The 27,790-nt window shown below is 41.1% G+C and overlaps 2 protein-coding genes across 2 annotated transcripts; both read right to left on the bottom strand.

Annotated features, from left to right (window-relative positions):
* Nucleotides 1-69: 69 nt before the first annotated feature.
* Nucleotides 70-11,249, bottom strand: LOC146367443 (AP-2 complex subunit mu-A-like). The gene is made up of 13 exons (XM_084913614.1): nucleotides 11,095-11,249; nucleotides 9,545-9,666; nucleotides 4,550-4,815; nucleotides 4,229-4,311; nucleotides 3,934-3,939; nucleotides 3,681-3,816; nucleotides 3,059-3,203; nucleotides 2,841-2,858; nucleotides 2,211-2,330; nucleotides 1,925-2,060; nucleotides 1,657-1,754; nucleotides 1,383-1,494; nucleotides 70-1,150 (listed from the first exon to the last, which is right to left on the bottom strand). Exons 2-13 carry the CDS (start codon nucleotides 9,616-9,618, stop codon nucleotides 1,016-1,018), a joined length of 1,329 nt encoding a protein of 442 aa, XP_084769740.1. The 5' UTR covers nucleotides 9,619-9,666; nucleotides 11,095-11,249; the 3' UTR covers nucleotides 70-1,015.
* A 720-nt stretch (nucleotides 11,250-11,969) lies between these two features.
* LOC146367442 (segment polarity protein dishevelled homolog DVL-3-like) lies at nucleotides 11,970-27,744 on the bottom strand. The gene is made up of 15 exons (XM_084913611.1): nucleotides 25,045-27,744; nucleotides 23,565-23,634; nucleotides 21,447-21,562; nucleotides 20,731-20,843; nucleotides 20,401-20,536; nucleotides 18,337-18,427; nucleotides 18,127-18,196; nucleotides 17,881-18,020; nucleotides 17,080-17,156; nucleotides 16,930-16,997; nucleotides 16,670-16,819; nucleotides 15,302-15,433; nucleotides 14,716-14,883; nucleotides 14,393-14,596; nucleotides 11,970-13,169 (listed from the first exon to the last, which is right to left on the bottom strand). The coding sequence occupies exons 1-15, from the start codon at nucleotides 25,203-25,205 to the stop codon at nucleotides 12,811-12,813; spliced, it is 2,055 nt and encodes a 684-aa protein (XP_084769737.1). The 5' UTR covers nucleotides 25,206-27,744; the 3' UTR covers nucleotides 11,970-12,810.
* Nucleotides 27,745-27,790: the final 46 nt, after the last annotated feature.

The raw sequence follows: 27,790 nt of genomic DNA, 5'->3' as shown, positions 1-27,790 counted from the left end.
CTATTGTACCAGTTTCCTTTTCTCAGACAGCCTAAAATAACATCAATCAAATGAAAACAAACAGGTGGGTTTGGTTACAGAGTCAGATTTAATTGGACAGAATGGTCACCAGGGCTACAAACATGAAGAAGCAGACAGGTGCAAAGCAAACGCCAGGGGGAGACCTCACCTCACTGCAAACACGTCTAGGGCCTCGTCTTTGAATCCCAAAGAAAACCAAGTGTGCCAAAGTTAAATTTGGGTGTGAATTTGGGTCACGACTTGCTTATCATGATGATGGTCAAGCTTAAAAACTGTCTGGAATGTTCCCTTATGTTTTAACTTCACTGACTGAATGCCAGGGAAAAAAAGTGAGGGAGAAGTAGTGGAAAAATACCAGGGAAATCTATCAAAAAAACAAAAGGCTTGCACATCATCATTTCTGCTCTGCCTGCTTTTGAGATCCGAATGAGCACTCCTGAAAACACGGATCACATATCAGTCAATTCATTCAAAAGGGTAGATTCTACTGAGAGACATTTGTATACAGGAACTACATCAGGATTCATTTTAAACCACAACAGCTACTAATCATCTTAGCAGGGATAACTCGAAGATTTGGGACTTCTAAGTGTAGAGTAGATAGTGGAACAATAACACTGAATAAACACAACAGGGGGGGAAGGAGGGGGGGACCCTTCAAGCCTCTAGTTCGCTCCCCCGGACACTCCCGCATCACTCGTCTTTTTCTTTCAGACACCGGCTGGTTCATGTTTACTCATCACAACAAGATATATACGATACAATGGTTCACATTTTGCATATATCTGTGCATTATAACATATTTACTTTTTTCTTTGACAATGTAAATTTCAATCTTCAACACCTAGTTAGGGAGAGGTGGGAGGGGGTGAGAGAGAAGTGATAAGGGCTGAGGGAGGAAGAGGAAGGAAAAGGAGGGGGGAAAAAAAATCTTAACAGGGTAGATGGGAGGGGAAGTGGTGAGTTTGCTGCCTGGCAGGGGGGAGGTACAACTTTAGCAGCGGGTTTCATAGATTCCTGAGCGGCCGATGTACCGCACCCATTTGATGACATCATGGTCACTGTAGTTGAGCTTGGACTCAAACACCTTCAAGTAGCGCACCTTCAGGCCGGATGGCGCAAAAGGAACCTGCAGGGACAAAGGAGGAATGTTACAAACGTGCCAAAACATGCAAGGTGTAGGTCGCGGGTTCTTGCAACAGGAAGTGTATTTATGTGGAAATAGTAAGCAGGATGTGATTTGCATGGAAGATAGTAGGATTTAATCCAAAGTCCATTTTTATGGCTAGCAGCTCTATAATAAGGTCCACCTAGCATTCAGAAAAGTAAGGCTCATGTGCCACTCCAGTGAGCAAGCTCACCTCAAAGTTCATAGAGATGGGAGGCCTGGCCCATTTCTTCTTATCGTTGGTCGGCAGAAGCTCAATCTCAGCACTGATCTGAGACTCCTTCATCCCAGCCATCCGTTTGATCCTAAACAAGCACAGAGAAAGATGTGAGGCATTGCATTTTCACTCCAAAAAAAGAGGGAAAAAAGGAAAAGCAAAGAAAAGATATGAGGTTGTTAATCATCAACTTTTCAGAGAACATAAAAGCAAATTTGCTTTTCCTATGTGCAGCAAAGTTGATACTCACTTCCAGACAATGGCGTTCTCACTGGCCTTGTACTTGGCTTTTCCTTTCATACAAATCACCTGCACACCGCTAGTGTTGAGGGGTGTTGGGATACGCACCTGAGGAGCGACGATAAAACAATAAATAATTAGAGCAGGTAAACTTTTGACCCATAACTGCACATTTTCTCTGATTTAAGTTCTTAGAATTTAAAACGTATTTTCTTAAGATCTTCTGCATTTCTGAGTAAAACGCTGCACGTTGAGAGTAACATGAAAAAACAGCTGACCTCAATCTTCTGAGCCAGGAGTGATGGTTTGAAGTTGGACTTGATGACCACTTTCACCTCCAGTTTGGTGCGGCCCACCTCCCTGACTAGAGGAATAACTCGGAACGGCAGGATGATGTCCTTTGTAGTGCGATATCTGCAAGAAATAGCATGAGAAGAAACGGTGTAAATTAGTAAAGCAGAAACAAGCCTAGTCAGTGTCTTCAGTGTTCATCCATGCCAATTAATGATGCTTTTAATGTCATTAGAGCCAAACAATTTCTCATGACTTCTTTCATCTACTGACCTCATAAGCTCATACTCTCCATCAGGGGGGATGAAGCTGATGCTACGCTCAGAGTCAAACTTACTGAGGCGCACACACTGGTGGAAGGTGCAGTCATCGATGGCTATGGACTGCTTCCCACTACCAGGAAAGAAAACACATCAGACACCACATGAGATCAAAGAACAGTCCACCTGTTTATTACTAAAAAAAGTACAGGAAAAACAAAAAAGGTCCCAGTCTCCAAAAGCTAAAACTACAACTTTCCCTCAATTAAGGTTTATCATATGACTACACAAAGGGACACAACTGCTTAGTACTAAGACATGTGCACCTGGTTGAGGTTAATGTCATTATTCTGCACTTAAAACAAATCACAGTCACTGTTAGGTGTTTGGGTAAAGGATTAGATGTCAAGCAGGTAGGTGTGGGTGCAAAAAACAAACAAACAATTCTACCAAAAGAGGGAAAGCAACCACCAGGCAGCACACTCAAAAGTTAAAGACGTGTTTTGTTTGTATGGACTGTGTGGGGAGCAACAGTGCATGAGATGTACAAATTCTTAATTTGCTAAAGGGCTGAGATGAGACGGGAGCTGGTGTGAGTGTGCGTTGAGGTGGCAGAGGGTGAGGACACTTGTCAGTACAGTACCTTCCTCCCCCTAAATCACTGAGGTACAGCACATAGAAAAGAAAGAGAGGGAAAGAAAGAGATGCATCCAAAGGAAAGAAAAATGAAAAAGAAATTGTAAACCCTGTGTCGTTGCAAGCAAGACAATATTAACACAGACAAGCATAACTTAGGGCTTTTAAAACTTGGACAATGACATTTCCTGTTGTGGTTTTAAAAATAAAATGCATATCACTCACCTCTTCCCTGCATCATCAGAAGCTCCTCCCTTGCCCTGCTTGTCGATGACGATCTTGTCGTTCATGCCAAATTTGCACTCGGGCATTCCACTCAGGTAGCTCTTCATCACGACTCGGCCGGACACGTGAGCACTCAGGACCTGCCCTGTGTGGGAATGCTTATGTTAGACAAAGATATCACATGAAGCTCAAACTGTTTTATTTGTGGGATCTAATGCTGCTCAATATTAAACTCTTACTTAGAAATGTATGTCTCAAGTATGAAAACAAGTAGCAGTGTTATCACAAGTTTAGAGTTTATCACTTTCAAAATAAAATACATGCATTTCCAAGACAACAGTAAAACCTCTAAACATGTTTTCTGAGTAATCGTTGTAAACATAAGGACCCGTGTTTTGGAAATTTGTAACTGAGACACCCATAATCATCTCAATCATGAGTTGCAACTGTAAACGTTAATACCTACTGCTGCTGGGGAAAAATGTCTGATACGAGACAAGAAGACAAAAACAAAAATCTGCTTTATTATTTTGAATTTGCATGATTTGAACGAGAAATTTACAGAAAGACAGTGCACACTTTATTTTCATTGTCACTTTTTCTAAAGGCGCCATAAACGCACCTTGTGGTGACATAAGCAGGTTAACGCTTTCCAGTACGTCCAGGAAGAGCTCATTGCGGCGATACTTGATGCCCTCGCGACGCCAGCCAATCTGCCCCGTCACCTGGCTGGTGATCTGAGACTGCTCCTCTTTTGTCTGAGAAACAGGGAGGGAAAATGTATCACTACTAACAAAAGTCAAAAGGGGATCATCAGCTCAGATTATCAACATAGATCAACACACGGATAAAAATAATTTTCAGTATGCCGTTACCTGGTGCTGAAGTGTCCAAAGGTTGCAGTTGAAGGAAAACAATGAGACAAAAACAAAACAAACAAAAAGAAGAAGATTATTTACATTTTAAAGCAGTGGTCAGCAAGTTTAATTTTATACATTTTATTTTAGTATCGTGACACTGATTAACCGCTAACCCTCTATTTATTTTTTCTACATGACAAGTGGATATGCACTTTTTCATTTCTAGTGTTTCACATTGTGACACCGACAGTCTGGGAAATGGAGAGTGTACCCTTGTTCTGTCAGAGAGGGAGCATTCATTTATACTGACCTGTCCCTTAATGCCCTGCTGGGTTATGAAGGTCTTCAGCGCCCCAGTCTCTGAGTTCTGGGGGTAGCCAAAGTCCAGGATCTCTGTATGAACAAACACATAGTTTGTTGGGTAAGAAGGGAAAACTAGGACATGTAGGGCCAAACACAACCTGTTGACTCTGCCTTGACTTTAACCTGGACACAAACATAGTGAACAGACTAAAGCAGTGACCTCTTTTCCCAAAAATAAAACTATTTACACTCTACCATAATAGAAAAAAATATGTACATATTTAGAAAATTTAACTGATCTCTCACACGAGCGCTTGTCATCACCTACCATCCAGCAGCTCATAGATGAGCACAAAGTTGTTCTTGATGTTCTCCTCGCTGATCTTGCCGAAGTAGGCGGTCATGACGTCACACATTTTGTAAAGGAACTCAAACACCATGGCGGCGTTGACATTTTGCTTGGTGACGGCTGCCAACCAGATGTTGGAGCGCTTCACGTGGAAGAAGCTGGTGCGGGCAATATTGGTTACCGGCGATCGAACCTGCTGCCTGGCGTGGATCACGTTCACGCGGAACGCATCCACAGCATTACGCCTAAGATGCAAGGACGAAAGATAGAAAGAGGAGAGGAAGTTGAGATAATTGTTTACAACAGTGTGACATCATGTGAAAGTACTCCTGCAGTTTAACTACAAGTTAAGCTCAGCCCAGACTCATAACAAACAACTTCTTAATACCTCAGGAACATATATATTCATTGAATAGAGTACCAGTTACCACAAACACATTCAACCAACAAAAAGGGGGCGTGTTAAGTTGGTGTTGTTTTGTGTAAAGTGGGATAATTACCATGAAGAGACAACTGAGACATCAACGCAACAATGTCATAATTAACTCAACTTTATAGGAACAAAAAAAAAAAAAAAACCTAACTAAATCACATAGCTAATCTTGCACAATCTGATCTTTGTTTTAATGTCTTTTTATTTAGGCAAAGGAAAAAAAAAAAAAAAGAGCAAAATAATCCGAATTGCATTCTACATTAAGTATCCTGTAGCTTATTGCCGAAACTCAACCATGATTAACATGGATTTATAGATGACAGGGCTCTGTATGAGGGACGCAGCAAGTTCTGACAAGAATTGGCAAATCCCACTGTCCCGGGAACATCTTCAGGGCCTTTTCCAGCCACGATCTCCCACCTTTACAAACCCCAAAATAAGTAGATAAGAAAGTATCTCCTAACCAGGCAACATTGCAAATAAGCCTTTCAAACACTGATGTTCTACTTTTCTACTGTACAACAGCATGAAGGTTGTTCGATTTGAGTATATTTGCATATCCCCAAATAAAAAGCTGAACTCTAATGATGCCCAGCGCTGCGGTTAAGAGCTGCCTGTCAAATACAGGCCATGTAAAAATAAATGAATGATAACTAAACGCAATCTTGTCTTGTTGCTGCTGCATATACAAGCAAATGTTTCACTTAAACAACAAAAAACCAAACAAAAAACTCTTAAGGAATGAAGGGTTTGTAAAACGTTCTAAATGCGGAAGGGTTATAAGAAATGCGAGTATGTACTGTGGCATACTGACGCGGCATGTCGGAGAAATTCTAAGTCTGCAATTGTAGAGCTTATTGATGTAGATGCTAAAAAAAAGAAAAAGTTTGTTGGCTAATGTTAACTTTGCCTCATGACTTATTTCATGTTTAATAAGCAAAGCTGTGACAGCATGAGTGCAGTGGGTAGCAGGTTTAATCATCATCTGCGTGTTAACACAAATACGTGTGCTCAGAGCAATAGCCTACTATTTGACAAAAACAACCATGTACAGAAACTCCAGTCACTACTCACTTCCATAACCACAGTGTAATGTAATAACTACTGGGGCAAACAGGAACACATGAGAACAATGTGTTTTAGCATGACAGTTGCACTGAACAAACAGAGGGAGTTAGGCCTGTGTTTGGCAGTCTTATTTCTGCTTTCTTATGCATTTGAAGTACATAAATGCCCCATCCACTGTTTGAGGAAATAAAATGGGGAGGACTACTTTTGCAATTCAAATGTAGCGAATTCCAATTACACCAACTGTCAATTCACCCAGATCACAGTGTACTGAACAGCAGCTATATCACAGTTAACTAGACGTTCCACCTTATTAGATCAGCTTCAGATTTAAATCATTCCATCTATTAAAATTTATACACAAAAATCATTGTTAACATCTACAAAAATGCCATTAGAATATTTAAAATCATTTGTTCAATTTATCTGAAGGGAAGAAAAAAACAATAATTAGGGCAAAGGATCAGAGGACTATCTAACCATGCTCAGACTACATGCTTAGGCATCAGCAGAACTGACTGTGAGCAAGACTATTCACTGAAGTGGCCAAGTTCTTTGGCTATGACTGATTTGCTGTTATATTTCAGTATATGGTGGTTTATTTACCACTGTAATGGCATGACGGGTGACTCATGCTTGGAGAAAGTATCAGGAGTCTGACTGTGGAGTCAATGGGCATGCACTTTAGGGGATAATGGGGTCATTGATTGGTGGCCATGAGAAGGAGAGGTCATGCTTTAGAGGCTCGAGCATCTCTTACCTATTCCTACAGGGGCCAAGATGAACAGATGGAGGAAAATGGTGATACAGAGGATAGAGAGGAGACACGAATGAAGTAAAAGGACACGAGAGACAAAAATGCACAAGAGACATTTTCGTGCATCATGTAGACAGAGTGAGTAACATGGTGGTATTATGATGCCATCACTATAGCTGAATATGTTGGGAAAAGATCAACAGTATCATACTGCTCCTTAATCTAGTGCTTTACAACACAACAGCATGGCAAGTGAAAGATTATTTATGCCACTGCATTGCCGAATTGTTATTTCAAGAAAATCAAGTTGCATGACAGCTTCAACTAAAAACTCAGTTCATAATGTAGCTGTCAAAACAACAATACTGAGCAAAGCACCATGTCTGGTTTACCCTGCATTCTGCAACAGTGAGGATCACCAATAGCAACCGATGCTGATGAGTTCACACATCAAAGATAAAGGACGAAATGTGCAAGCAAGAACATGACATTAGAATTTTCTCTGGCCTTTTTCCCCCCGGTAAGCGTAATACGAAGTCAATACCTTTCCTTATTCACTGCCATTCTGTAGGACACGCAGCGCTGCGTTTCAGAAAGCACAACAAGCAGCTGTGTTTGTGCTACAGCTGACAAGGAAGGAGCAACCATGAAAAATAAAGAAAACTATTACTTTACTGATCCTGCTAAAAACAGCACAGAATGAATATACAGATCCCTGCATGACACTGCATGTAGCCAACTCAGACCATTAAGTGGTGTCTGAGTGGCTCAGCTTTTCGAGGCAACAGGTCATACTGAACAGTTCTGCAATGCAGCACACTGCTTGCTATTCAACCCATTTTCTCCCCAACTGTGTTTGTGGTGTCACCATGCCTTCAATAATTAGATTAAATGTTAAAAAAAGGTCAAAAATGTATCTCTTCACCCCAAAACAGGAGATTACGAGTGTATCAGTTCATACACTTATCCCTCTACAGCTTGTCAACCTTCACTGTGTAAATCTACAAGGGCCTGATCTGCCAGTCCTGGAAAAGAGCCTACTTGGACTTCAAAACAGTCAATGAATGTGAATACACAGAATTTAATAGGCAAATTTAGCTATTTTCATTGGTGACTCTTTCTCAGTGTAACTCTGTAGAGCTAAATATGATACTACAAGCACTCAGCCAAGTCATACCAGACGTTAAACAGCTCTTAGTACAAAATATATGTCATCCCAGGTGGCCCGGTGTGAGAACTGAGCGTGTATTTGTCCACCAAAGTGCTGCATGCTGCCTGATGGATGAAGAGCATCACCCAGGCATTGCTACCGAAATCAAACAGAGTAATACAGCGAAAACACATTTCAAGCAGACCATCTCCTGCTGTGTTACAAATATGAGATGAGGCAACTGTGGCTGCCTGACGTAATTTTACATGTATTATCTCGGGTGTTTAAATGGAGAAGAAGGAGGAGGAGATGTGGCCAAATCTTCTGGCTACCAAGCAGAGCCCTTACATGGCACATTTGAAACCACATAGGCAACCTGACACCTTCATGGACATTATTACAACGTGGCGAGTATACTGTCAAAGGTTTCTCTTTACAACTGGCTTAAAACTGCTGTGTTAGGATAAGTTATGGTCTTCCAATAACATAAAAGTTGCTTTGTAAAGGCTTTCACATAGAAAAAACTTCTTTTTTTAAAAAAAAAAGCTGGTATATATGTTCCACTCCTAATATGAGAATCAAACTTACTTTCTGTGATTTTACAGAGAGTAAGTTTGAGGAGGGAGAACATGAACTCACAAATGAGATATGCAGTAGTAACAGATCTGATCTGATATGCCTAGAGTCACACTTTATGTCTGTATAACAGTTTTCCACAAAATTTGCAAAATACATTTCAAATTGGGACTCCATGTTAGGATTAATTAAGGATTTTTAAGCAATCTACAGCACGAATTTCTTCATGGCTTTTGTTTTCCTAACATGTGCTAGATTTAACTGACCTTATGTATTGTTATAAGCAGCGAACATTTCAGTTCAGCATACATCAGATATTATGCATTCGGTTTAAGACATTTCCGGACCCCAGAGAGTAACCTTCTGTTTGATTGAAGACTTTAAAGTTAAAATATGTGATCACTGACTAGTAAATGAATGTCTACAGGATATTACGCAATCTTTATGGGGAGGAAAAGAAGGCTTCCTCTCTCTGCCTTTCTGCCATATGGTAAGAATTAATAACTTGTGTCTTCAAGGGAGAGTCGACAGTGAATCAATTTGGAAAAGCTTTTCACTCAGCTGCACTTAACCTTTTTAAAAAAAAGGTGTGGTTGGATAAGCTTGAGTGAACCAAATGATTACCTCAGACAATATGGAAAAAGAATAACTTTTTTCCCTCTCAATTATTCTTCTCTGTATTTAGTCACTTATAAACCAAATCTGTAATAAATATTTTTGTATCCATATATACATTTGATTATTTAAAAAAAAAAAAATTTGTACTACACAGAGGCAGTAACACTACTCTAAATTTAATCCTGGTGCAGGTTTGTATTTGGTCAACAACAGGAAAGACACGTGTGAACTTAGCCAAGAAGAGACATAATCCTCTCTCATCCTGGATCAACTGCAGGCTCTCCACCCACATTGCATCAGGACCTTCTCAGTGATCTGGAGTGTCTCAAAATCTGGGAACATTAGAGCAAGGTTTCTCTCAATTGAACATACCCTATGTCATCTCGGTAAACTCGGGAGATGAGGACCTCCCCCTTGTGGTTGTAGATGAACAGTCCTCCAATCATCGTGGCTGCTCTTCAATCCCAACCTGCCATGGTGAAACCAAAGCCCTCCTGAGAAAAGACAGAAATGAAGACAGGATATGTGGGAAGGAAAAGGAGGAAGAGAAGTAGAGAAGTGAAAGCAGCAAAAAAAAAAGTGAGGGAGTAAGCAATAGTACAGAGAGGCATTTGTCCCTCACATCCGCTTTTTCTGTCCTTCTCACTCTCTCTCTCTCTCACACACACACACACACTAAAGCCAGATGGATACATCCTGCAGCTGCACCACTGTGGTGACTCATTTTTCTGTAAGACACGCACACATGCATACATTATTTACTCCGTACAGGCTAAAAACCACTGCAACTACTCTCACCACAGACAGTTCCCCGTTTTCTTCTAAAGTAAATAAGATTATTGACGAGAGATTAGCAGCTACCAATCTGACGCCGGATGCCACCAGACAGCCAGCTAAAAATCTGATGGCCTAACTAAAGTGTCGTCTTACATGTGTTGTCCGAATCGGGTTATATTCTAAAATTAAAACATATCATCAAAAATATTCTAAAGACATTTTTTTCGTTTCGTATTTAATTCTTGCAGAAATGTGCCCTCCTTAAAGAATGAAGATTCTGGAAAACAGAGGATGAAGGACATGCCTGACATTCCTCGAAGATAGAATCCAGACAATTTACACACACAACAGCATTCAGAGGAAAACCACCGCACAGATATAAGCCCGCAAGTGAGAAAATATCTTCTCGTTAAAGCACCGCCGAGTCGTGACAGAATAAACCTTGCACAGAAGCCGAGGGCTTTAATCGCCCATTTATCGGCGAAGTCAAGATGTCTGCTCACTCGGGCCATTTCCTAACGTTCATACATTTTTCATATTTTTCATTTTTTCCCTCGGCCACCGTGCGGCCGGTTAGCTACCATTTTTTTGGTCTTAAATATTATTAAGTGGCTTGACTGTGGTTAGAGGCTTGACCTTCAACTAAGATCGAAGTGATGGAGAATACACCGAGTGAGATATAAGCTAGCTAATTTAGCTCACGATAGCGGGCTAGCTGGCGGTGATATTCAGCGAACCGGAGTCGAGCAGTGCAGAATTTTAAATGGACTTCCGGTCAAAAGAAAACCAGTCAATTTGACGGGACCTTAAAGAGAACCATTAACTATCATCGACAACTTACGAGTTAGCTATGCAAATATACATCACGGGTTATTCAACAATGTTGGGTAATATATAACGTAATAAGAGATGTTAACAAGGGGGGCCTTGCTTGCTTTTAATTTGAAGGAAAAAACGAGTCCTTTCCGTTATCAGTCTAGTTACTGCTAATGGATTGACGTTAGCTAGCGCCGCGGCGGCTAATGTTGCTACGTTAGCATCGCTCACGAATGAAACCGTTTCACCGGCTTTCCGTAAAGGTTTCCGGACTACAGTTACTCTAATTAACGAAAAAATTGCAGTCCTTTCGTCTTTAGTGACCATACCCTAGTTCTCTCAAGAACGCCACCAGTCTTTTGCCTCCCCGTTCGGCCTCGGATAGCTTATGTCAGGATCCAGTAGGTTCCCAGTTCACACGCCCGCTAATTCCGCTCCTTCCTCCTGGTCCTCTGATAGCTGTCAGCTGACCCGCCGTCCTTACGCACAGCCGTTCCGCCGTGACAGGAAAAGGCGCGGCTGGAAAGATGTGTAAACCGCACCCAGGCCTCGATACGATAAGCGACATGGGTTACTGGCCAGTTATTTCGTAAAACATTTCACGTTTTACGGGAGATAATGGTTATGTTTAATAACCGGAAAGTGCGCTAGAATCCCTTAAACAATAGACTTGAATTGCGCTCACATGTATTTGTACTTGTTAAACATCGACAATTTCTCATTGGCTCCAGGAAGTTTAAGAAGAAAAAAAACACTATTGCATTTTGTTTATTTTTTCCAAGGTGGTAGTATGGGTGGTCTTGTTTTACCCTGTCCTGCAGAGTCAACTTCAATTTTATTTTCCAAACTGAACCGAATCGCCTCTCAACAGGAGTTTCCGCCTCAAACCACAGGGAACGTTTTGCATAGAGTTGTTCAGTCTGGGGCAAGTCCAAATGTACACAGGCTGAACGTTTGCACACTCCCACAGCGCTCCCGCCCCACTCTCACTCTCTCTCTCACACACACACACACACACACACACACACGTACAGCAGACTGCCCACCCTTCACATTCCTGCGCCTGGACGGTTTGCAGTCCACTGCTTTTAAATGCAAATATAACCTCAGGTACCATAGAAGGGGGGAAAAAATAAACTCACTAGGTTTCAGTTTTTGGTTTTGCAGAAAGGTATACACAAGCAAACAAAACAGAAGCAGCAGATTTAAGTCATAAAACTATATTTATAAATAAAAAGACATTTTCCTTGATAAAAGAGTAGTGTGAAAGTCATGGTAAGAATTTTTTTTCCACTATAGATTATCACAAGACAGTCTGAAGATTCGCTGGTTAGCAGATGAAAATGTAGTTGTGCCGTATAAAAACGACTCTGGAAACTGTATGCTCATATTAAGCATTAAAAAGAAAAAGAAACTAGTTGTGACCAACTACAAATATAATAAAACAAATGCATTCTCAAAGTATGGACTGTAATTCTCTTGCACTACATACATTTCTTTCTTTCTTTCTCTCTTAAGTCAAGCAAATACTTTAAAAGTCTGAATAAGGTTAACAGTTAGTGTTCATTTCAGCTTCTTTCAGTCATTCCTTTTTTTCTTGTTAGAGGTCAGCAAGTGGGAAAAAAAAAAAAAAACAGGAAGAGGGAAGAGGCTTCAGTCTCTCTCAGTTTTGACGTGGACAGGGGTGGGGGAGGACAGAGAACATTAGATAAGGAACCCAGAGGAGGGAGGGAAGAGTGAAAAGAAGAACAAATGAAAAACATCCATGTGGAAAAGCACTGAGTCATCTTCCCCAGCTGACCATTTCCACTGCCTCCCTCCCTTCTTCTGCTCTTTGTCCTTGCTAAAACTCTTCCCCACCATGGAGCGGAAACTGAGAAAGGCGCTTTGGTTCCATCTGGAGCAGGGTGGGGGGGTGTTTCTTCACTGAAGAAAGTATGACCACTACAACTACTAAGAAAAAGTACAAGAGAGGAGGAGCATTTTCTCTCAGCATACACAACAGGGTGGTTTCCATTTCTGCCTTTAGGTCTCTATAACCAGTGTCACATCACATCAACAAAGAATTCTCCGGCGTTGCCCACCGCCATTCGCAGAGACTGCCGTGACGCAGTGAGCTCAGGGGGCACCGAGGCAAGCTCTCTGCCTGGTGGGGCACCAGGTGCAGCTGTAGAAAGATGTGGTGGCTGAGGGGGCAGGCCAGGGGGGCCGTACACAAGACCAGGCCCATAGGCTATAGAGTGGGAGTTGGCACTGCGGTGGCTCACAGAGCTGCGGATGCTTCGTTCACTAGGGGGAGCCACTGAGCGCTCACTTGGTGCCCGGTGGCTCCTGATGTCTGATTCGCTGCCACTGCCACCGGATTTTCGGCCCTCATTCTTGCTACAGTTAGAACCGCTGCTCCCTGTGAACAGAAAAAAAAGAGCAAAATTATTATGCAAGTGAGATGTATGTTTAAAAAAATAAAAATCACATCTTTTTCTAATTGGGTGCCAATGACATCACGAAGGCAGCGCTGACCCAGTTTGCAGGAGACTCTTGGGAGAGCTGCATGACTAATGCTGACATAGTCTAAGAGCATTCAGGCCAAACAGTTTAGCCATTCCTGAAGGCAGTCACAGGTCTTTATTTTATTATCCCACTCAGACTGCTTAATTTTAGGGCAAGTTCCTGAGAGTGATTAATTTAAACCAAAACAGCTCATCTGATTAAAAAGAAACTTGATGTGGAGGATGCTTTGGTCCAATGCATGTCATCAAATCCAAAAACATAGGAAAGTATTCATGTCAGTTTAATTTTGTGTCTACTAAAGAGCGCGAGAGAGAGGTATAGGATGTTACCCTGTCTTAGCACAAACACTGGAAGCATGGGGAAAAAAATCTCTTCTCCGCCAGAAATATTAAAGCAAACCCAAACCCCAACACTTTGTCTTTTACATTCTGCATCCTGCTAGTTTGTGCACTACTCACCCGTGCATTTAAGTTAAATGAGTACAGAGCATCTAAGATGTTGTCTCAGTGGGCCCAGCTGTTGTTGGTTAGTAAATATCTCCAGTGTGTAAGGAAACTGCACCTTAAACCACAATGTCTGCTTTTCTAGTTCCACACACATTAAACACAGAAACCCCAACATCTGAAGACTTTGGGGGTGATGGAAAGAGTCCTTTTTCACTACTCACAGAGCTAGGCTGTGTCCTTCAAGTTTTTGAAGTCAGCTTATTAAAACATACACTGTTCCTATAAGTGAATTCAAAGTGTGGAGGTAAAACTCCACACCTCATACTGCTCAACAGCGTAAACTGTAAAACACTGCAGAGATGTTGTAATATCACTTAATATATCCCTTTCACACAGAATCTGTCTACAGGCTTATAAAGTCTTTCAGTGCACTCTTTCACAAAAAAGCAGCTATAGTAAGCCCTAATGAACCTCAGCAGCAATGGCTGGTTACCTTCTTGTGAGCTCTGCATCTTTGTAGAAGCATAGTTGTTAAAAGTTTTAGGGAAACCGTGTGCTACTGACATGGATTTTGATTTTTCTTTGAGGAGAAACTGCAAAAATTAACATTGTAATTTTATATGAAGTGCTTGAAATTTATCTGTTGAGGACTTAATTAAACTGCACTAACCACTGTGCTGGCTCCCTGCGCTGCCAGCTCCTGGTCCACCATGGAAGGGCTGCGGCAGATCGTAAGGGTGCGGAATAGGGAACTGGTAGGGCAGGGCCATGGGCCAAGGGGCTGACCCAGGATGGGGCAGAGGGGGGAGGGTGTCCTGATCTGAGGCACCACCGCTGGATCCATCATGATCATGCAGAGACAAGTGGGTCATGTCTGAGGGAAAGAGAAGACAACTCCGTTAGATTTTCAACTCGCATCCCACTTAAACTTTGGCGAAACTTGCTGTTACTGCTCATGCTCTAAGCAGATCAGTGAGCTCAAAGTCCACTTACTGCCACAGAGGTCTCCAAAGACATAGTAGCACTGTTCAGAGAAGGTGATCTTATTGACTGTGTGTCGGATGTACCCAGCCTTCAGCAAATTGCTGGCATATTTACGAGCTTCACGGCGATCTGTGAATCCTTCCACATGATGGAAGAGCCAGTCCACCACATCAGAACCTGAAGCACATGTTTTAGAAATCAAATCGTGAGGCTACTGCTTCACTGATCATATTTAAAACTTTTTTGGCAACTTTACATAAATCTGATGGTGGTTAATTTATCTATACTTCAATTTAACATTGATTTTTGTTTTCAAAGTTGAGCTCTGGTAACCTGGTAATACACCTTGGTATAATAAAGGCAATTCGAGCTCATGCTGAATGTTTCTCAGTTGTTGGAATTTAAAAAAATTTTTTTTCCAAAAAGTAAAAAAAACAACAAAAAACAACTGAATTAATCGAAGCAGTATTTAGGTATTGCTTTGGCATCAGTGAAACACTCAATCTAAAAGCTGAGAAGATCTGTGTATGTGTGCGCGAATACTAGTGCGAGTAATTTTTAAAAAGCCCAGTCAAGCTCGCTTTGACAGACGTACCAATAAAGGCATTAGCGATGGTTATCTTGAGCCACATCCTGTCTCGCACCTCCAGACCTGACTCTGGGCAGGCCATCGCCTTAGCAACCGTTGCCATTTCACTGTGGATCGAGAGGTGGAAGTCATCGAATCCTAGGAAAGATGACAGGAGCAAGTTAACATGTGGGTGGTGTTAAATCTTTTAAATCAGAAATTGAAACATTTTGGTTTAAGGACAAAGAGGTCCGGCTCCATCAAGTATAAAACTGTTGAGCCACATTGTGTTTTGTTTCCAAAACATTTAAAATTAAAGAACTACTGAGTGCTGTTTTCTGGGGTTAAAGAAAAAAGAAAAAAAAAAAAATGTTGGCCTGTTTTGGAATTTGCCTCAAAAATATTTGGTTTCCTGTGGTCTCGGCTGTTATTTGACCCCGTTCTGTTCTAATCGTGAATCAAGACTGGATTTGACTGGATCTTTGTTTGAAGTGGACTGCAACTGACTTGGATTTGATAAATCCCCCAGATGAGCCAGACCACAGTGAATTACATGTCCTCCCTAGAACACTAATGTATCTTACATATAATCTCACTGAGTTTCAGTCCATTCTCAGACCAGCTATCATGACTAAGCATCACAGTGTCCTTTCTCATCTGCCTCCATTTCAATAGACTTTTCATTTCTTCTTTAAAAAATAAATAAATAAATAAAAAAAAATCCCTTCACAATACATTGTGGATATGTAATAAGATAAAGGGCATTCATATTTTCTATTAAGTGAATTATAGACATGTAACTAATAGGTAAAAGGCAAGTTAAACAATGTTTCAAGAGAAAAGGAAATTTTTCTCCCAAAAGAAAAGGCATCGCAAAACTTCCAAAGATTAAAGGAGACACGAAAGTTGTGAGTTATGGCTCTATTTGGACACGAGTTACCGAGCAGATGGTAGCTGAGGCTGAACACAGCAAAAGCTGGAACAGATAATAGTCACAGGAATGTAGTGAGAGGGAAGGGCCGCACTTAACACGGAGACTTACTAACAGAGGTTTGGTGGTCACAAGGAGGGAGAGCTGAATGTTCCAAGCGGTATGACAAACCTGGAGTTTTTTTCCTTCCTCAAATGCTCAAATTTATTTATTTTTAACAAGTAGGCTATAAAGAGGTACCAGGAAACAAAGGAGAAAACTAAAAAAAGAGGAACAAAAGAGTAAAAAGAGGTACATTAAAAACTCAAAAGGTGGTACAGTTTAAATGTGGAGACCATGTGGTGACAAAAAGAAAATGAACTAAAAACTGTGACTAAGAGTTAATGGAGGATGAAAGTTGCTTTGGATAAAAGTGCACTGATGACAAGCTCCAACGGGCAGCTTCGGGGGGTGATGTGACTCACGTTCAGTCTCAGGGATCGAGCTGCTGATTGAGGAGCTGGTGGAGGTGACTGTGCTCATGGAAGGGCTCATGCCATATGGAGGGTACACCCCAGTCATGGCTGCCGTGTGAGACACCCATGCAGCGGGGTCGATAGGCCGGATTGGCTCACCTGTTAAAGAGTGGGAAGGCAGCTGAAATTAATGAGGTTATTACAAAATCTTTCAAGTAAAAAATGAAAAATGTGTCACTGCGTATAGTTATTGCACAACAACCACTCACTCCTGGGCAGAGCAAAGCAGCTCCGAGGGTTTGGGTCCCAGCACTTTGCAACTGTCAGAGTAATGGGGCTGGTAAAAAAGACAAATAGACAGTTAATTATTGGTCTTTTTGCACTCCTGTGTTATAGATGCTGCTTTTGCATTCGCTTACCCCGGCTTGTGCACTATGTCTCTTAGTACTCGAACAGCATCATCATTGCTCATGTTCTCAAAGTTTATATCGTTCACCTAGATCAATAAAAACAGAAAAATATCCCAATGAGATGCCAAGTTAGAACTAATGTGGAACTAATACTTTAAAGGAAGAGCTCAGATAGTTCAAAGGCAAAGAGACTGAGCTGGTTTGGACATGTGAAGTGAGGTAGTGGGTATATTTAGAGCAGGATGCTGAAGACAGAGCTGCCGTGGATGTAAGACAGGAAATGCAGGTGGATGGGATCACAAAAGAGGATACAGTGGACAGGAAGGAATTCTTCAGTGTGCTTGAAAGATATATAAAGAGAGATAAAGCAATATAGCACTAAGAAGTAGCCCCAGAACTACAGTTTTTCCTATAAACAGAAATATAAAAATTTCACAGCCCCACAGCGATTCCAGTTCTACTGCAGAAAGACATCAATATGGGGTCCCAAATAAGCAATTTTCCTGGGAAGTATATTTTACAGTATGATAAGATTGGATTAAAATCAAATTGGCAAAAAAGAGAATGTGTATAAGAAGAGTAAAAACACTAAGAATGATGTCAAGCGATGACATTACAGCCAACTGCATCTGTGACACTTGCACAAGAACAGAAACCCTTGACATCATTCATTTCAGTAAAAGTGCTGGTCTCAGTTACAACGTGTACATCCACTCACACTATGTGTCTAAATTCCAGATATTCAACTGTAAACTGTTTTCATTTTGTGTGCATCAGTCTCCTACTTAAGCCACAAACACAGACACACACCTGCAGCAGCATATCCCCGGGCTCTATGCGTCCATCTGCAGCCACAGCTCCTCCCTTCATGATGGAGCCGATGTAGATTCCTCCATCACCTCTCTCATTACTCTGACCCACAATACTGATGCCCAAGAAGTTATACTTTTCTGTGAGGTGGGGAGGAACAGAGTATATTCAAAGAAATGAAGTATTATTTACTTCATATGCTCGCTGAACAAACATCTAACTCCTGTGTGTGTGCAAATCACCTACCCATGTTGAGAGTCACAGTGATGATGTTCAGCGACATGGTGGAGTCTGTGATGCTGCTGAATGACGAAGACTGAAGAATGAAATAAGGACAAGAATTATGAGAAATGCAAAAAAAATACATTAAGAGCAGAATCATGACTTATAACATGAAAGATAATTTTAGGTAACTTTGGTTGATTTATTGTCCTATACATCTAAGAGTGTTCTCACCCTGTCCATATTGGAAGCCTTGGGTTTCCTTCGCCGGCGTCGATGTCGTCTCATTAGACGAGAAGAGCTCTGCTCAGTGGAGCTACTAAACCTGAAGAGGAGGGAAAAAAAACCCAAAAAAAACCACGATTTAAAATTAAATAAATAATAACTAAATAACAGATGCAGATCAAATTGTCTCATGCGAGTCTTTGAAAGTAGCCACGATCTAATCTTTGAAGTTTCTGGATATAAACTTCCCCCTTATAAGCAAATATCTCTAATTTTCTACATACTAATCTTCACCAGTGTACCAATGTTTAGTTATAATATTGCTGCAACAATTGAGGCTCTGATGTCCATCCGTTTATGACCACAGTGTACTCATTTCCAACAGAAAAGTGTGCCCATGCCACAAACCTGAAATCATCTCAAACTGGTTTCTTGAACATGGTCATGGGTTCAATGTACTTAAATGATCTCAACCGTCACCAAATCTCAATCCAACAGAGCCCCTTTGGGATGCGGTGGAATGGAAGATTCATATCATGCGCAGTCGACAAATCTGCAGCATCTGTGTGATGCAACATGAGCCACTATTGCTGAGGAATGTCTCCAGCACTGTGCTGTGCCACAAAAAATAAAGGTAGTTCTAAAGGTAAGCAAGAGTCCAAATGGGTAGTAGGCAAGGTATACCTAACAAAGTGGCCAAAGTGCTTCAGACACAAAGAATACTTGCAATTGAAATACATTACTTACAGTCATGGTGCCTCACAGAAATTTGTTTCTATGAACATGAATAAACAGATAGCTTCATCGTGACCATTTCAAGTTTGTTACCAGGGCTAAAATACTCCAGTCTACAGTAAGAATAAATAACCCACTGCTGTTTAATTTTACCATATAAATTTAGTAATCAAACGCTAACCATACTACTACCTACTTAAAAGAAAGGCATTTGCAAAACTGCTGAAGCCTCACTGATCCATAAGTACTGGTCTTGTCCCAGTCTTGTCCACTTCTGGACAGAGGTTTTCCATACCCTGTCCAGGATTCTCAGTGTGACGCTGGCCCCTGACCCCCTTCTTGCTTTGTTTGGCATCAGTGGGAATGAGATGCCTCTACCGGCCTCTAAAAGACAGGCGCTATCATTCTGTTCCCTGTTGGCCAGGAGGGCAATTCTACTGAGGTGGCGGGGACGCTGCACCTCCCACTAACAAACAGTGGTTATATGACCTCATGTCTAAAACTGGAAAAAATAAGACACTCCAAAACTCTACTAGGAAATTTCAAAGCATGTGCAGTTCTTTCCTTGATGCATTTCAAAATCTATAAGAATTTTTCAGGTGCATTCACTTTTGTCTGTGTGCAACTCCCTCATGTCAGGTGAACAGGTGTAGGGCAGTGACCTGGGTGGGAATGAATGGGATTATTTTGGGACTAATTTATCTGGGGGACATATTTTATTTATTTATTTTTAAAAAATAAGTTCTTTATTTTACCTTTTTTTTTTTTTTTTTTTAACTTAAGTGTATGGGCTAATTGCCCCAAATGAACAACTCATCATTAATCCTTCTATTCTCAGAACCTTTGTTTATATGCATAAAGGAAAAACTCTTAATAAAAAGACATTGTTTAAAAAGAAGCCATTTGAAAGCCAGAAGGAAAACAGTTCCACAAGTCAGAATGAGCTTTAACTATAAGACAGCATCGAACTACATTTGAAGGTTACAACATAATCAACAAAAAAACAAAGCAAAACAAAAAAAACAGATTTCTTTCTGCGTCAGAACTCCCCCCCCCCAAATACGTAAGAGGTTTTTAATCCAGCTCTTTTGAAGCTGATTAAATGGGAAAAACATCCCGTCAGATGCCTAAAGACTGAGACCAGAAGAGTCTCTGCAGTGGGCTGCAAGGATTACCGCTGGAGCAGAACCCTGAGGTTACCACAAAAACCAGCACACAATTAGACAGTACTAATCTTTGCCATAAACCATCAACTATAACTCCACATGCATTCCTGAAGCCAAATGCATTTCTTCTTTTTGCAACAAATCAGCTCAACAGCTATATAACACATCTGACCTGCTGGTTGCATCATCATCATCTGAATCAAAGCAGGAAGTGGACTCCAGCTCGCTGCTCATGAAGGACGAGCAGCTGTCGTACTCGGCGCCTCCGCGTCCCGTACCCCGCGATGAGTACCCGTTCTGCCTCCCACCTGCAGCAGGTTTTTAAATGAAAAACTTAAGCTAGAAAAATAAACAATCAAAGGATACTGCATGTCTAAAGTCAATCACACTACACTTACTTTTTACCAACAAGATAACTGTTATTCATAAGTTGTGAAATACATGGAAACAACACTGATACGTGCAATGAAAAACAAGAATAAGCAGCAAGTTTCTTTCTGACCATGGTCATTAGTGTGTTTCCGTCGCGGCCTCTCCCTCTCTCTCCTCTGAGACACCATGGAGCCAGTCTCTGTGTCATTGTCCAGGCTGTCCCGACCACTTGCTGCTTTCCCACTTCAGACAAGAGAGCGAGTGTTAAAGAGAGACAGAGTTACAAAACATCATGATCAGGGCATTTGAGCTTATTCAGCAGCCACTAAAACTAATGTTTATTTTAAAAGAGCTTTATAAGAATCAAATTGCTGGCTACTCTGGTTCACTGTGGTTAAGAAAGTGATGTATACCTGAATATTTGGAAAGAATTGCAGATGCTGTGTTGATGGATTTTCAGTGTGGTGATAAAAAGAGCCTCTTTTTTTTAACACTTTACTTGCAGACATAGCATATTTCTTTAGATAGAAATATTTAAAACAAAACAAAACAAAAAAACAACAACTAGTAACCAGGGGCTTAAGTATGATAATAATAGCCTACGGATAAATGACTGCAAGAATTAAGCTAGATTTTCTTTCCTCCAGGGCAGTCACAAGATATCACACTTTTTTGATTTAATTTGCTCTTTCCTGCTACTGTTCTTATTAGGCAACACAGAAGAACTCATTCAAGACACTCAAAAACACACAGACACACACTAAGCACAATATATTTCATTCTCATTCACAGTAAAACAAAATATAAAGTATCAAAGTCCACAAAGTCTCGTTTGAGTTCACTGACTGGTAGGAAGGGGGTCTCGAGTCTCCAATGCCCCCGGTCCTCTCCAGAGGTGGTGTCGGCTCTAAACTATCCACCACCGAGCCTGCGTCCGTGTGCGCGCCGTCTCCGGAGACCAACTGTCAACAGACAAAGAGTCGGGTCATTCAGGGGGATGAGTATCTCTCAGAGAGAAGAATTTACAGAAAGACACAGAACGAGTGAGCAGCAGACCTTCATTCACATCCACATTCAAAGGCTATACACGGTGTGTCATGTTTTACTCTAACTTCCTAAAAGTATGACACAAACATTTCAAAATCTCCTGCAGAAAGGGACTACAGTCTCTTGCTAAAATTCAGACTTAATCTGCCTCCCACTAGTTTCCTACTGAGAAAGCAAAGCTCTACAAAAGCAGCTGTGAATTCAGCAAGTTGAAAAAGAAAGAGCCCAAGCCAAGACTTGTGGTTTGTGTACCTGACAGTGTTGCCTAAGTTACCAAATTGTAGGGGAAAAAATGGTCTCCAACAGACCAGAACTAATGTTTTCTCAGAAATTAAATTACCGGTATGCATTTATTTCCACTTTTACCACATGCTAGTGTTTGTTAGCTTGAGACAACAAAACAATATAACTTAAATCCTGCTGTGGTTTTTGTGGAATCTTGGAAGTCATCCATATCAGAAATGAAGCATGTTTTTGCATGCAAAAACATGCTTCAACGATGACATGAGACCAGTGTGAAACTGTAGCCATCAATAGCAACCTGTGGTGCTGAAAAAGTTCAGATTCAGCAGCTGCTGACCTCAATCTTAAGGATCCAATGTAAAAAAATATAAAAAAAAAAAAAAAAAATATCAGGTTCAATTTCATTGTATGCACAGCCATTATGCACTTGAGAAATCTCTTTCGTTCAGTGCATGTTTATTAGAAATCAAGCTGTGACATCTAAACTAAATTAAATTCCAGCAACAAAGTGAGTGTGAAGATGTTGGAAAGATAAATATGTTGTGCTGAAACAGGGCATCAGTATATCAAATCAAATCACCTGTACTGTCATAATAATTCAGCTATATTACTATGTGGCAAGATAGCTAAAATTAAAGTCTTCTGCTCTTAATCACAATCACAAGAGTCTACTTTGGTGTGCACTAAAGGGAGCTACAGAACAGGAGATACAGGGTGCTGGCTTGTTGTGATGAAATGATGTGCAGCCAGCCAGGCCTCTGGACCCCAGAGAATAATCAATCAGCTCACTGAAACAACAGATGAACAGCGGAGACAAACAAATGGACATACTCTAACAGAAATAACATTTGACTGTACGTGGAACATTGCAACAACCCTCAAGAGATAACAAATACTTTGGAGCAAACGCACACAAAGGGGAACTGGCTTTTAAACACATTAAACTAAACCTCCGCGCAGCCTAATGAAAACGACCACAACAAAGAGACGCATTAGGACGAGCACGCTGGAATATACGTTCCAGAATGGAGCAATAACGCCATGTTGATGATGCTCGAATAATTAAAACCACACTGTAGAAATTAAGCGAGTGCTTTAGCCTTTCACATCACGACACAGAGCAGTCTTTCTCTCTGCTTTATTCTCTCCTCCCTGTGAGATTCAATCTTCTTGTTAGATGACCTGCAGTGAGGCCCTTTGTTATGGAGTATTTTCCGGCTATCCTGTGATTTCACTTGCTCTTAATCCAATTTCAATGTCGAGAAGAGAGGAAGGGAGGCCGTGCACAAGCGCCAGATGTCTCGAGTGTTGTGGAGACAGGAGTATTATTGCTTAGAGGCTTTAAATAAGAAATTGCATGCAAGTACATGTATGTGCTACATGTGCCAACTAACCTGTGTGCTTAAAAAAATTGATATTTTACAGTGAAAAAGACAAGGTTTAGGAAAAGCAGTGTATGTATACTGCTCTGAGGAGCGTTATGTGATGATGATATTATCACACAGATGTGCAGTGCCTCCCCCTACGCTTGAGCATGACTGGGGTAAGTGCCCAACAGATGGGAATCATTGTTACACATTCATGTACGCCACTTAACCACACAAGTTATCGCACACAAGCAAACAGCAAAAAATAAATAAATAAATGTTATTGCAGCATGTATTTTGGACCTACCCATGACACCACACGTCCATTGAAGCAGGGCAGCTTAGCATTGTCATCAGATATTTCTTCCTTTACCACCCTGTAAAGAGAACAAGGCTTTGTTTCAGTCAAACATTACCAACACAAAAGCACTCCCTGGGCAATAAAACATGAGGGTGCATTTAGAGGAAGTGGAGCTGGACAATATATTCCACCAAGCAGGACAGACACTAACAACTGGGGACAGTTGTACACATTAAGAATCAATGACAATGTTCAATATAACCAAATGTTTGAGACTACTGGCACACGCACAGAAAACTAGTCAAAAGATGGCTTATGCCTTAATGTGTTACAGACTGGTGCAAATACATTAACAAAAGGCATGTGTAAATGTAACCATGTGAATTTCGTGCAAACCCTCCCATTCATTCAGTCCTGCTTGCAAGGATCAGATGGCAGGCAGATCTTAACAACACCTTGTTACACAATGAAGAGGACAAATAAGGCATGCGCCTCAGAGTATTGAAGATGTCAAGATTAGCCGGGTCTTTGACAGGGAGAACACTGATGGTCAGTGAGGCTTTCCTGGTAAAGATCACAGGCTCCAAACCAGTCTAACAAGTTCCTAAAACACCATCAGTCTAGACTTTAAGGCTTCAACAGTTAATTTAGTGCATGCACCTCCACTCTTGAAACAACACAAATAGCTGCGGATCCTTTCAAAACTCGTCCTTCCTATCTAGGTTGTTGCCCCACCCTTGTTTGAGTTTAGCCAGAAAAACTTTGGCAACCTGGCTCGAGTTTTGAAAAAAACAAAACAAAAAAGTACATTTCTCCCTTTTATTTAACTCTGAAGAAGGTAAAGTGTGGAGGATCATAAAACGTCTACTTTTCTGGCCATGTTTTAACACAAAGGGACACGCTCATAAAGCTGCCAGAGTGATGAACAGGGCATTCCTGTGTCCAACTTTGCATTCCTTAGGCTAATAGACAACAACAGCAGGGGCCTTCTGGTCTCACTCACTCACCAAGTGTCCGGTTAGATCCATTCATTAGCCTGCTAGCATAAGCGTTTCATACATTAGGCAGCAACTGACAGCTGTAACGTCAGTAACTAGTTAGTAACAGTATGAATTGCTCCTTGTTTCGTTTAGTCTTCAATAAGTTTAAATGCGATTAAAGGCTTTCTCTTAGTGTTCGTGAAACTGGAAATGACCAAACTTGGTAAGACAGTACAGCATAAGCTAAGCACGAGCAATGTAAACAAACGGGGTCGGGACGCTGAACAGACCTGCTAACGATGCGACCTGGACGCTAGCAGCTAACAAAGGAACGGCAAAGCAAACGGCTAGCTGATGACTGAAAGACAGGTAACCTTAGAAGTGATGACAAGCCAGCTCCACGAGGTAACAAATATATTACAGTTAATCTGACTGGACTGAGGTTAAGCAGACTCGGGTTCCTATGCCGATTCCACGTTAAACACAATGAACCTTTTAACAGTTACCCGAAGTCATCGTCCATAGATTTGAAGAAGAATTTGTAATTTGGTTTCTTGAGGACATTTTTGAAGTCTGCCAGCGTGACTTTGTCCGCCGGCACCGACAGTTTCACCAGATATGGTGTCTCCTGGTCGTCGAGGTGGTAGATAATTTTGGTCTCCCCCATCTCGGACTGCGGCTAAGGCAAGGCAGACTGGTTGCATCAAGCCAAGGGCCTGGCAGGCTCCCTCTCGGGCCCCGACTCCCCGTGGCGCTGGCGGCTGCGGCTTTGCCGTGGTCCACCCGACTCTCTCTGGCTGACCGACCCGTTCCGTAGTGCCCGGTTTTGCCTTTTTTTACCCTTTCTTTTTTCTTCACGGCAGCTTGCTAACGTTACGCCTGACTCTCTGTTACAAAAACACCTTGCTGTTCCACAAAGCGTCCAAACACTGCCCCAGGACTGAATTGCTTTAGTTTCCGTTTGTGTCAAACGTACAATATATCACAAAAACCTTAGAAATACGTGAGGGAAAACAGTTTCAAAGCGGCGCAAAAATAAACAATCTCAAAAGGGTCCGTACTCCCTTCTCGCTAGCTGCTCGGCTTTACTTTGTTGCACACGAAACTGCATAAAATCGTCCAAGCCTATCTCGGAGGAGCGCCCTCCGCAGGTGAGGAGGAGAGTGACAGCTTTTCGAGGACAGCTGGGGCAATTTAACGGCTCCCATACTGCTCTGGCAAGGCCATTAAACGGCCTTTAGCAGTTTTGAAGCCCCACAGACCCACAGTTATATGATGGTATACTTACACAGAGTTTCAATATGTTTATACTCCAATTTACAGCTGGAACCTTTATATGGATTGCAAAGAATAAGACCATCATTGTCAGTTATCATTTTTACTCTCTTAGAATTTGAATCTTAATCACTCTAAAATTAAAAATTTCAGCTGTGACACAAAAGACAAATGGAAAATTCCCCTTTGCATTTTAAATCTGGAAGGAGGGGGTTGGGGGGTGCAAGAATGTAGGGCTTCCCATCATACAGCAGAGAATTGGCATGGAGGGAGAAGTTTTGAAATCAAACGACTCCTTCCACATTTTTATTTGTGTATGAATTTTGCTGAACCCTTGTAATTGCTATCATAGCACCACTCAGACTGAGAAGAAGTCAAATCAGAGTGATTGAAAGGCAGTAATATTTCAATTTTGTTATCAAGATTATTTGTTTTTCCCACATCAGCAGGTCAAAGAACTTAATTTATGACTGTGGATCATGGTTAACCTTCTTCACTTTATTATATGGTCACTGATCACACTTTAGACAGGTTTTATAGCACATGAACTTGTAGACAGGTGTTACCGACATTAATGCCGGTTATGCTGTATTTAAGCACAAAGCCGTAATTAATGTGGTTAGTAACATCTGTGTTTACCTGCTATTCCAGATAAAAATGTGTCTTATTACTTTGAGGGGTGCAGTGAAATTTTACACACAAACACATCTACACTTTTAGATAGCATACATCTGGCTGAAGGATAACATACTTTTATAGTCCTTTCTATACAGATGCATTGCATTTTGATAGAACAAATGCTGTAAATTGCATCTTTATAAATGTAACCATCGAAATATTCCATCTTTACTTTTGCTACTTATCAAAATGTCATAAATAACAAAGCAAGATGTCAAGTATCAAACACTGACTTTTAAAAACTGAATTATGAACACAAAAAAGCACAATGTGGAAAGTGTCTGATTGGCAACAGCTGACTTTTTTGGCATGACAATGGCAAACACACTGTCAATGCAGTTAAAGCAACATGACAGTTTCAAAAGTCTGAAGCTACAGTTAAAGTACTATAAGATAAAAGTACTCTTTATGGGGAATAAATTATATCTTTTCATACTAATATTGCACCTTGTGCACGTGGAGCAAGTTTTAACGGCTTTCTGAGATGCTAGTTATTGTGTCAATACTCAGAAAACAGCCTAAAAGAATGCACTTAAGTGCACTGCAGTAAAAGTGTTTTTGTTTTTTAACATGTTTACGAGCATAAAGTCGTTTAACCTGTCCAAAACAGTTAGAAGATGCACAATGGGCCTTTCTCATACAGAGAGTAACAACTTGAATCTTAGTAAAGGCTGCATATTAGTCATGTCTGACTTACTGCCACACCTACATGGTGCAACAGAGACACTATTAATGTTAATTGCACAAATGCTGCTGGTGCCAAAAGACGTTTGTAGGTTTTCCTGTTTTTTTTAAAAGCAGGTCTGTTTTTCTGACAATTACAAGACTTGCATCACTGGAATTTTCTAAATAATTATGCATTATTATGCTGTTTATTATGCAGCGATGCATGTGTGTCTGTGTAATTTATACAGCTGGCAGTAGAATGGGAGGATGGCATGGGTCAGGCCAGCGAGAGGAAGAGGCTATGATATCCTAAGCTGAAAGCGGAGGTGGAACAGTGAGGTTGGAGAGCAATAGTTTGCACAGTGGAGATTAACAAACTACAACAGTCTAGTCTGTTTCTGTTACTGTACTGGAGCATCTGTAACCCACATAATTTCCTTAGGGATTAATAAAGTATGCTGATTCTGATATAACCACCCAAACTCCTTAAAAAGTTAGAGATGTGTGGCCAAGCCGTACACCACACCATCTCAGGAATTGCTCAGTGCTGCAGTAAGTGGCTGCAGATGAGGAGCAAAGACCCCAGCTGGACCCTGACACACTCAATGCTGCTGAGGAACTTATTATTGCTTC

The sequence above is a fragment of the Perissodus microlepis genome, chromosome 18 (assembly GCF_051167445.1).
Source record: "Perissodus microlepis isolate ML-2025 ecotype Zambia chromosome 18, ASM5116744v1, whole genome shotgun sequence".
NCBI classification, from domain to species: domain Eukaryota; kingdom Metazoa; phylum Chordata; class Actinopteri; order Cichliformes; family Cichlidae; genus Perissodus; species Perissodus microlepis.
This window is presented reverse-complemented; position numbering and strand designations above follow the sequence as displayed.

Coding starts and splice junctions, on each gene's coding strand:
- LOC146367443 (XM_084913614.1), bottom strand. CDS start 9,618: ATGATTGGAGGACTGTTCATCTACAACCACAAGGGGGAGGTCCTCATC. Junction 2,061..2,210: donor GGAGAGTATGAGCTTATGAG/GTCAGTAGATGA, acceptor TATTTCTTGCAG/ATATCGCACTACAAAGGACA. Junction 1,151..1,382: donor CCATCTCTATGAACTTTGAG/GTGAGCTTGCTC, acceptor TTGTCCCTGCAG/GTTCCTTTTGCGCCATCCGG.
- LOC146367442 (XM_084913611.1), bottom strand. CDS start 25,205: ATGGGGGAGACCAAAATTATCTACCACCTCGACGACCAGGAGACACCA. Junction 23,635..25,044: donor TCTATGGACGATGACTTCGG/GTAACTGTTAAA, acceptor TTCTCTTTACAG/GGTGGTAAAGGAAGAAATAT. Junction 21,563..23,564: donor ATGGACGTGTGGTGTCATGG/GTAGGTCCAAAA, acceptor GTCTGTTGACAG/TTGGTCTCCGGAGACGGCGC.